At 56.6% G+C, this 12298-nt stretch overlaps 1 protein-coding gene across 3 annotated transcripts in view; it reads left to right on the forward strand.

The window, feature by feature from the left end:
• The window catches only part of SH2D2A (SH2 domain containing 2A), an 18495-nt gene continuing 6197 nt past the window's right edge, over positions 1-12298 (forward strand). Inside the window, exons 1-8 of one of the 3 annotated variants that reach the window (XM_087441516.1) lie at positions 1-151; positions 784-944; positions 1733-1917; positions 2573-2662; positions 2879-3047; positions 5989-6138; positions 6354-6659; positions 8461-8631. In XM_087441516.1, coding sequence (XP_087297642.1) covers positions 118-151; positions 784-944; positions 1733-1917; positions 2573-2662; positions 2879-3047; positions 5989-6138; positions 6354-6659; positions 8461-8628 — 1263 coding nt within the window. In that variant the 5' untranslated portion in view covers positions 1-117 and the 3' untranslated portion in view covers positions 8629-8631. Of the gene's footprint in view, positions 152-783; positions 999-1732; positions 1918-2572; positions 2663-2878; positions 3048-5988; positions 6139-6353; positions 6660-8460; positions 9551-12298 lie in introns of those variants that run through there. The other 2 variants (XM_087441525.1, XM_004436238.3) reach the window with 2 other exon arrangements.

Raw genomic sequence — 12298 nt, forward strand, 5'->3', positions numbered from 1 at the left:
GCGACACTTCCTGCCCCGGGGGGCTGGGGTGAGAGGAAAGATGGGTTGCTGAGTGTGCACACCTTTGAGAGCACACACACACACCCTGCTCCGGGGCTCCCGTCTTAGGCTGCCCCCATGGAGTTTCCCCTGGCCCAGATATGCCCCCAAGGTAAGTGTGAAGTTGGAGAATGTGGGTGGGAGGGAACATCAAGACCCCCATTACCCCTGCTCTCTCTCCTGGGCCTGAGCTCCCACTTCAGGGGTGAGGGGCCCCACCCCAAGCCAGAGCTGACAAGGCTCATTGGCAGGGTGCCCACCACCCCTTCCCCTTTTCTGCGGCTCCAGGTCCACTCAGCCCTGAAGACAAAGGTGACAGGGACTGTTGAGTGCTTCTTAGAGAGGAGAGAGGAGGGAGCAGGAGGATGAAGTGGGGTGGGACGCAGAGGATCCTGGGCCAGAAGAGGGGCCTGACCTGAAGAGATCTTCTTCCCCTCCCCACTTGTGGGACTTCTGGGCCACCAGAAGTCCAGCTGAATTCCCAGCTCTCCTTCCTGGTTCCCGGTTTCCCTGACAAGCCCCTCTGTGGCCTCAGCCCCTCTGCCGCCTCCCTGGCTCCTTACTCCTCCGCCCTGAGAAATCCCTCCTGCTGTCCCTCCTGCATTTCTTCTGCTGTCATGACTGTCCCTGCCTCCAGGTCCCTGGTCAGAGGCACGCAGGGCCCCTCTGAGCCTGGGGGATGGGTGGTGGCAGAGAGAGGCAGTCCCTCACTGAGATACCCCAGCTGTCCTCTTGATCTAACAGGGAATCGAGAAACCCCCGCCCCAACCTTCAGCACCTTCCAGCCCATGAACTTGACCGGCAGGAGCTGCCAGGGCCTGGGCTCACTTCCGGGGCCCAGACTCCAGGCCCTGAAGGCTGAGGAGGCCCAGCCCAGCCCCAGGGCCCTGGCTGTCCACATTGTGGTGAGTGGGAACCTGGGGGGTGAGGCTCCCTCATCTGCTCTCACCCTCCCATGGGTGAGGACTTGCAGACGGACAAAGGCCAAAAGGTAGAAGGCAGGAATGATCTGGGGTTGCCGACAGGGCTACGGGCACAGAGGGAGGGAAAGGAGATGGGGGAGCGGGTTTCCTCCATCATTTGCTGAACTGCCGACTTACTCTGTCCCTGGGAAGCTGGGGCTGAGTCCACAGGTGACCAGGGTACATGTATTGGGCCCCAGAAGCGGGCATCTGCATCTCTGTCCATGGCCTTCCTCTGCCCAGTGCATCCCCATCTCAGGCCTTCTCACCCACCCAGTCATTAGGAAATCCCCTCTAGGAACCAGCTCAATCTCTCCTACTGTAGGGTGAGCGCTCCCTCACTCTGGCCTCTGGGGTGACCTCCTACATCATTTTCCTTCATCCCTCAAGCCAAGGACTGACTTTCTGTCTATCTGGAAGGCCTCACCCTCATTTAAGCACAGTTGAACAGCTCACTGCTACTGAATTAAAGACCCTCAGGACCTAGAAGGAAGTGGAAGGAAATTCCCTGGAAACCAAAATAGCTGGAGCTGAAGAAGGGATTTAAGTTAGACCTTGGGAAGGACTTTCTGGGTAATTATACCCTAAAATAGGCAACTGGGATGGGGGTGGGGAGCTTCCTCCCCATGCCCAGGAGGGGCTGAGTATGGATAAGATGATGGCACCTGGCTTGGAGAAGGCTCACTAACTGAACTCTAAGTTCCTCCGCCTTGAACTCTCCCCCTATCCAGGCGTCTCCGCAGGCCCTGGGGGCTGCCTCCAACCCAGAGAATACTGGGAAGGATGAGGAGGTGCCTAGGGAAGGAGGCCAGTCCCTGCAGGCCGAGACCCGGGCTTGGTTCCAGAAGACCCAGGCCCACTGGCTCCTACAGCATGGGGCAGCCCCTGCCTGGTTCCACGGCTTCATCACCCGGAGGTGAGTCACAGAGAAGGAAACAGGTCCAGAGAGGGGCAGGGGCAAGTCCTGGGTCCTGCGGCCAGTCAGGAGTAGACTGAGGCTACAAGTCTGGGCTGTGACTCCTGGGGTTCCCAGCCATTCACTAAGGCATCTCTCCTGGGGGAGATCTCTGGAGAGGCTCCGGCCCAACCCTCTGTCTCTCAGTCTCTCTCTCACTCCATCTTTACCTCGGGCTCTCTCCAGTCCTCTCCTCTTTCTTCCCTCCCTTGCATTTCCTCCCTCCTCCATTTCTCAGCTTTCCTTCTCCCGTATCTCTTTGTTCATCTCCGTTCTGCTTGTGACTTCCGAAATCTAAGTCTATTACCATCCCTGTTGCTACAGCCGAAGCCCACACCACCCCTCAAACACACAGACCCTGCAGGCCGCCCTTCCAGGATGAGGCCGGGAGAAGGATGCAGGGTTGGGAGACCTTCAGGTGGGAACCCTGGCCCCTATCCACGCCCAGTCCCTGCACCGAGAGAGCAGTGCCCACATCCTCTCTCTCACCTCCTCGCTTCTCTAGCCATTTTAGCCCGCTTGGTTGAGGGTAGGGGTCCCCTCTGAGAGCCAAGGAGACAGGGGGCAAGATTCAAAGAGTCAGAGCAGCGTTCCGTCTCTTCTCCATGACCCACAGGGAGGCCGAGAAGCTGCTGCAGACCAAGCCTCTGGGATGCTACTTGGTGCGGTTCAGCGAGAGTGCCGTGACCTTCGTGCTGACTTACAGGTGAAGGGTGGGGCTCCGCACCGGGCGACCTGGAGGCGGGGCTTCGGGCTAATCGGAGGGGCGGGACTTGGTGCTGACGGACGTGTGAGGGACAGAACTTCATGCTGACCCCTCTCAGGAGCGGGGCTCTTTGCTCAGCCCCCGGGCTGGAGAGTGGGAGACCCTGGCGCGGGGCGGGTAGAGGGAGCCGGTCTGATCCCGACTGGCGCCCTCCAGGAGCCGGACTTGCTGTCGCCACTTCCTGCTGGCCCAGCTCGCGGACGGGCGCCACGTGGTGCTGGGCGAGGACAGCGCCCACGCGCGGCTGCAGGACCTGCTTCGGCACTACACGGCCTGCCCACTCAGCCCCTACGGGGAGACGCTCACCGAGCCCCTCGCCCGCCAGGTACGTCCCCCGCCCTGACCCTGACCCTCAGCCCAGGGACCCAGGCCAGAGCCCCTCCCCACGCAGAGCCCAGGCCGCAGCACCGCGGCATCAGACACTTCGTCATCCCAACAGAGGACCCAGCCATGCCTCCCTTGCCCACACATCTCCGCAAAGCCCTTCGAGAAAGATGCTGGGGGAGGGGTCCTTGAGAGACCAGACCAGCCACACAGAGACAGAAGGAGCTGGGCGTGGCCAGCTAAGCACACGGGTCATTTGTTTTTCAAATTGAGATATTTTCTGAGTACCTAGCATGTACCAGGTGCTGGCAGGCCCTGGAAAAAGAGCCATGGACAAGGTGGGCGATTCACCAAGCTTTCTTACCAGCAGCAAAGACAGACAATAAGAATCAAGTGTGAAGAGAGAGGAAATACAGAGTGGGGTGCATGTGGCTCACTTGGCAGGGAGCTGTGTCAGGGGGTGCCTGCCTGAGGAAGTTCTGGCAGGTCTGAGGGACCACTGTGTGCCAGGCATTGGTCTGGGCGCTGAGAAAATAGCAGTAAACAAAACTGACCAAAATATCCCTGCCTTCATGGAGCTTACATTCTAGTGAGAGGAGACAGACAACAAACACGTAATACAGATAACAACGGATAATACATCCTATGTCCAGTAATGAGAAGTAAGGGCTAAGAAGAAAAACCAAGCAGTGACAGGGAGTGACAGAGTTGGGGCTATTTTACATAGGGACATCAGGGAAAGCCACTCTGGTAAGAGGACATTTGAACAAAGGCCTGAATGAAGGAAGGGAGGGAGCCATGCAGACAACTAGAGGAAAAGCATTCTAGGCAGAAGCAGGTGCAAAGGACCCGAGGTAGGAGGATGCTTGATATGTTTGAAGAAGAGTGAGAGCAGTGAGGAAGCTAGCATGGGTGGAGAGGTAAGAGGTGAGATCAGAGAAATGAAGGAAGGGGGCTCTGTAGACTCTTGTATGGATTTGGGATTTTATTCTGAGTGAGATGAGATGGCACTGGACAGTTACAAGCTGTGGAGTGACATGACCTGGCAAGTTTGGGAGGGGCAAGGGTGACCAGATGGAGGCTACTATGATACTTCAGGTGAGATGATGGCAGCCTGGACCAGGTTGGTAGAGGCGGAGGGGTGAGGAGATAGAATGCTGGTCTGTTTTAAAGGTGGAGCTGACAGGGTTTTTGCAGGATTGGACGAGGAGAATGAAAAGACGGAATTGTCATTGAACTGAGGTGAGGGAGGCTCTGGAGGAGCAAGGGGGGCGGGGGAGATCAGGAAGTCAGGTTCCGCATCCACAGTTTGATATCCATTCAGTATCCCAATGGAGATGTTAGGTAGACAGTTGGAATATGTAAATCTGGAGTGTGGGACAGGCCTGGGCTGGAGATAAACGTTTGGGAGTCATCAGCATATAGATGGATTGATGCTAAAGCCTTCAAGAGGGGTGAAATCTCCCTCCGGAGTGAGTGGTAGACGGAAAAGAAAGAAATACCGAGTCTTCAGCAGTTAGAGTGTGCAGAAATGAGGGAGAACCTACAAAGAAAATTGAGAAGGAGCAGCCAGCAAGAGAGGAGAAAAACCAGGAGACTGTGATGATCTGGAAGCCAAGCAAAGAAGATGTGTCAAGGAAGATTGGGTGCCAGTGGGTCCAGAATTGGCCACTGGATTTAGCCGAGAGGAGGTCACTGGTGACCTGGGCAAGAATGGTTTCTTGGCGCTTGATTGGAGTCAGTTCAAAGAAATGTGCCCTGTGGGACTATGCCTATGGGCAACTCTTGTGTGGAATTTTGTGAGGAATAGGCGGAGACCTGAAGATTCCCTAGCAGTGGGAACAGAGTGTCGGGAAGTCTGGAGGTGAGGGGAGCCAGCTGGAGCTGAGAGATTTGTCAGAGACCAAGCTCTGACCAGGTCTCAAAGGGTCTTATCACTCAAGTTCTCTGGAGTTTGGACTTTACCCTGGAGCAAGGGCAGTCACTGAAGTATTGCGAGGGGAATTTCTGCAGGCTCACTCTGCCGTGTGGAGAATGGGTTGGCAGGGCAAGATGACGGAGGAGGAGGAATCAGGAGGCCTGAACTGGGGTGGTGGCTGTGGGCCTGGAGAGAAGGGTACAGATGTAAAGATAGGCAGTGGAAGGAGCAGGGCTTGTGTTCCATTAGATGTGGGGAGGAAGGGAGGGTGGTGTCAAGGTTGACTCCTAAGGTCAGCAGGGTGGTGGTGCCACTTTTTATTCACTAAGGGAATGCTGAGAGAGGAGGGGCTTGGGGCAGGGGAAAAGAATTCTGATTTGGATCCATGAAGCCTGCAGTGCCTGTACACCTCCAGATGGAGACATGCACTTGGTGGATTGCAGAAGCATGAGAAAAGCCTTATGGCCTGAGTGTACCAGTAGCAATGGGCATATGGAGAGCATCCATGAACCCAGGGCTAACTGCTGAGCTAAAAGCACACATACTGTGGGAAGAAACCTCCCCACTGTAAGGTTCATCTCCCCTCAGGCAGTCTCTCTGCCCCTAAAATATCAAGCTTATATCTCCATAAAGTACTCCTCTGGCACCTGCAGAAATCAACACAGGCACAGCAGTCTTGGAGATCTATCCCCATGCTGAAAATTTTTAGGCTAAAGACTTCTAAAGCTTTGTTGCGTTTTTACAACCACAGGCACAAATGGAGACTGGCCTGCCTTGTGTTCCAGATGAAATTAAGTTTAATGCTAGATATGGCCTGTGATCAGAGCTACTTACCTACCCCCTGGTCTCCTTGCCATCTCCATCCCCTCTTCCTCACTCAGGGAACCCAGCGCAAGCCAAAACCTGCGCCTCCCTCTGGCCCCTTCCCCCTACATCCTCCACATAGACCAGATTATTTTGTCCTCCTGGATCACCTTCCCACCCTCCTGCACCAAGTCCCTGAGGCCTCCTTCTTTCCCATCAGACTCCTGAGCCCGCAGGACTTTCCCTGAGGACTGAAGAATCAGACTCTGGAAACAAAAGCCAGGACCCACACCCTCAGTATAGCCCAATCCTCAAAAAGGAGCAAATAGCAGCTTCCACGCAGAAAGAGGGGGCCGCGCAGCCGAAGGAGGTACTATTGGGCTGGAGGGCCGAGGGAGGAGGCAGGGCCTGAGGAAGGGGAGGAGCCGGGGACAAAAAGGAGGGAGCGGCCTGCGGGGAGGAGCGGGGCCAACGGGAGGGGCGGGGTCTACAGAGGGCAGAGGCTCGGGCTGGGGCTTCGGCTCCCGCTGTTGCCAGGCCGAGGTGACTCTGACCCGCTGCCCTCCCCGGCCTCTCCTCTCCTAGCCCTCCCAGCCGCCAAGGCCCAAGCCTCGTGTCGCTGCCAAACCTCAGCTGCCCCCCGAAGTCTACACAATCCCGGCTCCGCGACCCCGCCCGGCCCCGCCCCCCAAGCCCTCCAACCCCATCTACCAGGAGCCTGATGAGCCCATAGACTTCTATGCCATGGGCCGGGGCAGCCCCGGGGAAGCCACCAGCAACATTTACGCCGAGGTGGAAGTGGGGGTGCCGGCAGGGGAGGAGGGCCCGCCGTCTGTCCTCCAGCACCTGGTCCTACGGAAGTGCCGGTCCAAGCCTGTGCCAGGAAGCCAGGTGAATGGAGGTGCAGGGAAAAGTTAGACCACAAGAAGGACTTCCTGAAAGCTAGATTGGGGAGGGTAGAGAAGGTGTTCAGATTGGATGCCTGGTCTGGGTGAAGGTCAGAGGTCTGAGGTGAGATGGGAAGGACAGAGGGTCCAGGCTGCCGGCAGCCCTTTTCCACGCCCACAGATTGCTCCCTCCACTCTCCCTGGAGTCACTGGGACCTGCCTCTCTTGTCAAGTCCCCACTCCCTCCCACATCACAGAGAAAACTGAGGCCCCAGGCAGGGGCCCCTTGGCCTTCCCCCACCCGAGCGTGCATTTTGGTATGTGTCCCTCTCACCCGGCTGGTCCTCTTCAGACCCACCTGAGATTGACCCCACCCTGTGCCATGAATCTGGGCTCCACCCATCCTCTCCTCCCCAGTCTGCACTGGGGCCTCTCCTGCTTTGGGTCCCTCAGCTCAGCCTTCATGGCCTTGCCATCCTGAAGAGGAGTGTTTGGAGATGTCATCTCAGATGAGCTCAGGGGAGGGGGCACCCACATTCCCCCTCCTTCCACACATTCCCCCCTCCCTCTTCTATCCCCTCATCTCCCATCTTCTCAGTGATCCACTGATCGGTTCAAGTCAGTATCAAGTGTCATGGAATGTGTTAGACCCACCATCCACTCCCCCGCTCCCTTTGCCTCTGCCCCCCTCCTCAGGCCCTTCCCCACCCTCCCTCCCTTCTGGTGCTCCAGGCTCCCTCCCAGCCCTTGTGCCTGCTCACACTCACCCACACCCCTGCCACCTGCTCCCATCCTAGAGCTGATGTCCCCAGTCCATATCTCTATCCAAACTTCTCTCTAGGCTTCTGCTCAGCTCCCCAGCATCCCACAGCCTCTTCGACTCAACACAGCCAACACCGCCCTCACCCTTCTCCCCCAGGTTGCTCCCCCGGTGTTCCCTCTCTGGATTGGTAACTCTCCAGACACCCAGCTATCCAAGCCAGAATCCTAGGGCTCCTTTGACATCTCCCCCCTCTTCACCTCCACTCCCCCATAAGCCATTGATTCCTGCTGGGTCATTTCCTAAATATATTTTTCCTTTCCCCAGTTTCAGCCCCCATCATCTCTTATCAGGACTTTTCCAAGAGCTTCTTAACTGGTCTCGAACCACCAATCTTGCCACTTCTGATCCACCCCCAAGGAAGCCAGAATGGTCTTTCTAAAACAGCTGCCTGGTCCATGATGCCGTCCATACTTGGGTAGGGGATAGGAGCATTACCACCAGCTATTCCCATCCTCCCAGAACTATTCACATTTCTCTAAACCCACCAAGTGGTTTCAGCCACCTAGGGTTTGCACCTGCCAGTCCCTGTCTGTACAGCAACTTCCTGCAAGCTCACCCTCCTGCTGCCCGGCAACCTTTTAATCGTCCTTCAAGACCAACTTGCCCTTCTCCTCCTCTGGAAGGACTTTCCTGATCTGACCACACAAGCCATCTACTGTGCTTTATACACACCTGCCATGCCACTGGTCACCTGGGACACCCGTGTCCCCCTCCCCTAGCAGAGTGTGAGCTCCCTGAGGGCAGGGGCTGGGACTTATTCATCTCTGTTTCCAGAGCACCTAGCACAAGGCCTGGCACAGAGCAGGTGCTCAGGAAATGTTTGTTGAATGGATGAATGAATGAATGAATGAATGAGAGGGGTTTAGACCTCCTGTCTGCAGGCCAGCATCTGTTAAGTAGATGTCTTGGCCCTTGAGACTGCAGGTAGGCCTAAGAGGCAGAGGGTAGAGGGTGTGACCTCGGACCATCCTTCTCTCTGCAGAATCTAGGTGGCTGGCAACTGCATTCTGAGAACTCTGTGTCTGGACAAGGCCCTCCCATGCCCCACCAGCCCCTGCCCCGCTGGGGAAACACCCTCCCCAACAACCTTTCTAGACAGGTGCTTCAGGACAGAGGACAGCCGTGGCTCCCCCTGGGGCCTCCTCAGTAGCTGGTGAGTCTGAGTTGGGGAAGGATAGCTTGGAACATCAGGTCCAGAGACTATCACACACACCTGGCACCCTTCTCAGGACATGTGGATGGAACAAATGGGAGGTGATCAAAGCTGGAAAGGACCTCAGTCATCATCTATTGCAAAGATGGCAAAAATATGTCACCTTGCATGCCAGCTCCAATCCATTGGTCGTGGCTGCCTAGGGGGCTGCATTGGAAAGGATATTAAGGTCATATCCAAACTCAGCAGAAAAGAGCACTGTGATTGATTAGTGATGTCTGCCACGGGTGAGGGAGGGAGGAGGAACAGTATGTCCTTTGTCCTTACTGATCAAGTCCAACTACCTAGCTGTGCAGATAAGGAAAAAAAACAGAGAGGGCTAGTGACATGGCCAAGGTCAAGGCTTGGTGCTCTGTTCCTTACCCCACATCCACTAACTCTTCTCCACAGGAAATATCAGAGATTTCCTGATAGGAAATCTGGCTGCTTTCCAGAGTTCCACCACATGGGGGCCTGGGCGCTGGTTCCTGTCCTCCGGACTCCAGCTTAGCCCTGTCCCCCTGACAGGTCCAGGCCTCCCACAAAGAAGCCTGGAGGTCAGACAAGTAAATGTGGAGTCCACTACCTTGTAGGGACACACCTGCTGGTTCCCTCCCAAGAGTCCCCAAGAATCCAATGGCTCAGTGCTTGGTGACCCTCTAAGGAAGTGGGCTAGGAGGACCCTGCTGCCTCCCGCTGCCCTGGTTTCTCCTCCTGGAGTCTAATTTCCTTGGCCCTCTGAGCCTTTGAGTCTGGGCCCTGGTCCAATGCTGCTGTTGTCTGAGGAATGGTTTGGCGAGAACAGATGTTAGAACTTGTTTGTTGATTCTTGTCTGGCTAATAAATCATCGCCAACCACCTCCCCCCACAGGGATCCAAATCCTCCAGGCTCCTTCTGTCTCCGTCTCTGAATCTCTTTCTCTCATATTGTGGAAGGCAAGTGGTTGAACTGCCACTGCAGGGGTTGAGAGACACCTCGGCAAGGGTCACAGATCTGTGGGCTGGGGACCGGGAGACACCAAGGCAACGGACACAGACGTCTCTCTGCAAAGTATTCCTTCCTGGGCTGAGCTGGGCTGGGCTGGGCAGGGAGCCGGGTGGTCACATCACCTGGGAGGTGCCAGGAAAGAGGTGCAGGGAGGGGAATGGCTGAGGGTTAGCCGCTGCCCCTCCGTCCCCAATACCACTGCCAAGCGCAGGAGTGGGGAGGAAGGGGGCACTGTTAGCCTGTGTGTGTGAGCCCCTTAGGAGGCTGGGGAGCCCCCTGCAGTGGCTCCAAGACTCTCTTCGGTGTCTTCCCAGCCTCCTGGGCTTAGCCCTTTGCCTCAGTCAGGACTCCATTCCCTTCCATCCCTCCTGTGAGGCTTCCTCCCCTCTCTGCCCAGACCCACTTCGGGGCCAGCCTCCTGCCCCCGTGCAAAGCTCCACACTTGGGGCTTCAACTGCCTGGAAGAATCTGCCCTGGGTCTCATTTTTGTCTCAGACTGGGGCTCTCTGAGGCAGGGCTGCGTCTGCTCCTGGATCACCCACAGGGCTCAGGCCTGGGTGCTCCTATGGTCCCATCTGTGTGGCCTGTTCTTACACTCTTATTGCTACGAGAGTTTAGTCCAGGCAATCAGTGCCCGTCAGTGTCCCTCTTCCTGCCAAGGCACAGAAATCCCCCAGACCCTTCCCTGAAGCCGGGTTCCCTAGGCCTGGGCACTGCCACCACCACACCACCCCCAGCCTGGCGCAGGCGCCAGCTCCAGTGACTAGCTTCCCCTCCTTTCCACTCCAGTGCTTATCAGCTTAAGGAGAAATATGGTTGCTGAGTCAACAGAGTTGGGGTTCCACTTCCTTCTGTCTGTGGGTCTAAACTGCCTCCTGAGCAAGGGGAAAGAAGGGGAGGGAGACAGAGGGGAGGGGAAGGGAGTAGATGGCTTTGCCGGAATCAGGCAGGAGGCTGAAAGTGCAAGAAAGGTCTCAGGTTAGACTCAGGGCGTCACCTCGTAGCTGATTCCTTGTGGCAGGGGGAGGAGGCAGAAAAAGGAGAGGCTCGGAGAGTCAGAAAACAGAGAGGATTTCCTTAGCCTTTGGGATATAACAGGAGGGGCAGGTACGGGAGCGGGTGGAGCAGGACCCAGTGCCCCTTCCCCTCCCTCAGTTCCACACCGCCAGGGGTGGAGTCGCCAAAGGGGTGGTGGGAGAATCCAGATGATGGCGTCATCAAGAGCCCTCGGTTCCTGCCGTGACGCTGTGCTACCTAGCTGGACAACCTTTGGCAAGGAACTTTCTTCTGCACCACTGTTCCCCACATTGCTTTGAAATGGAGATAACGCCTCTTTATTTGCACACTGGGCTGATGTACAGATCAGCTGACACCATGAAAATGAAGGGCTTGGCAGAGCAGGACTACTGGGCCTAGAAGGGACTTGAGACCCTTCGTGACTGACTTTTTGGTTCAACCAAATAGGAAACTGAGGTCCAGAGATGGGAGGTGACAGGAAGCTGGAGGCAGTCAGGCCCAGAACTTGTCATCCCAAACCAGTGCTTCCCTTATACTATGGGGCCCCTCCCAGGCAAAAAGATAAAGTCCCCACCTGCCCGGGGGCTCCAGCTGCAGGCCTAGCCCTGAAACCTGGGTGGTGGGGCCTCCCCTGCCCTCAACACAGCCATTGGCACCGCTGCACCATCCTGCTGACCTCACTCCCAAGCTGAGTCCTGGGGCTGTGGTGAGACCTCAGGATGAAGTTGAGTAACTTGTACAGGAAAAGGAGCTGGGGCAATTGTGCTGAGCAGGTTGCTTGTCCCCAGCCAGAGACCACTGGTGTCAGGAGGGGGAGGGCATTTCCCAGCTGACTCAGTCTTCCGGGTCATTCCAGCCCTCCTCTGGCCTCCTCCAGGCAGGGCTTTCTCTGGTTCAGCCCACTCTTGGATCTGAGAGAGGAGCCTCCAGCCCCCAGGCCCAGATCCCCTTCAGAGCCTGCGGCAGGCCTTGCTGTGAGTGAAGAGTCCAGCTCTTCAGCACCGCGGCTGACCCTGATGGCTCTCTGTATTTCTTTCCTGCTCCTGTCTCCGCTAAGCTGCCCCTTGCAGCCTATGTGCTCCCTCAGCTAATGCAGTAGACAGTGTCAGTGAGGTGCCCTGTAACTCTGGCTCAGGGGCAGGCGGGTTGAGAAGTTATTAACCTTATAACCTCAGCTGTCCTGATTCCACAGCACATCACTCCCCATGAGCCCACTCAGGGAGGACTGGGGGCCCATCATCACTGAGGCCCCACCCTCAGCCACCTCTATTAGCCTTAGAACATCTGTCCCGGCCTGAAACAAAGCTGAGGGAAAGGGGGTAGAAAAGGTTAGAAGGCAGCACAGAGCATTCCAGCATCCTTGCCACTTCCCCAGGCCCCCAGAACTTCAACCATGCCGTCAACAGAGTATGGCTTCTTGGACAGCAAGTTCAGCACCCAACTGGGGTGAAGACCTGGCTGGGCCCCTCCCCAGGGGCCAGTCTTTGGGGTAGGAGCTGAAACAACTCCTTATGACAGCTTTGCCACCTCTGCAGTTTCTAAGTCTGATCCTTAGAGATCTCAGCTTCCCTGGCTTCACTGTCCTGGTCAAAGCAACACTGCACATTCAGGCTTTGCCCTGGC

This window comes from Ceratotherium simum, chromosome 2 (genome assembly GCF_057802395.1).
Source record: "Ceratotherium simum simum isolate JZ-2026a chromosome 2, ASM5780239v1, whole genome shotgun sequence".
Classification (NCBI taxonomy): Eukaryota; Metazoa; Chordata; class Mammalia; order Perissodactyla; family Rhinocerotidae; genus Ceratotherium; species Ceratotherium simum.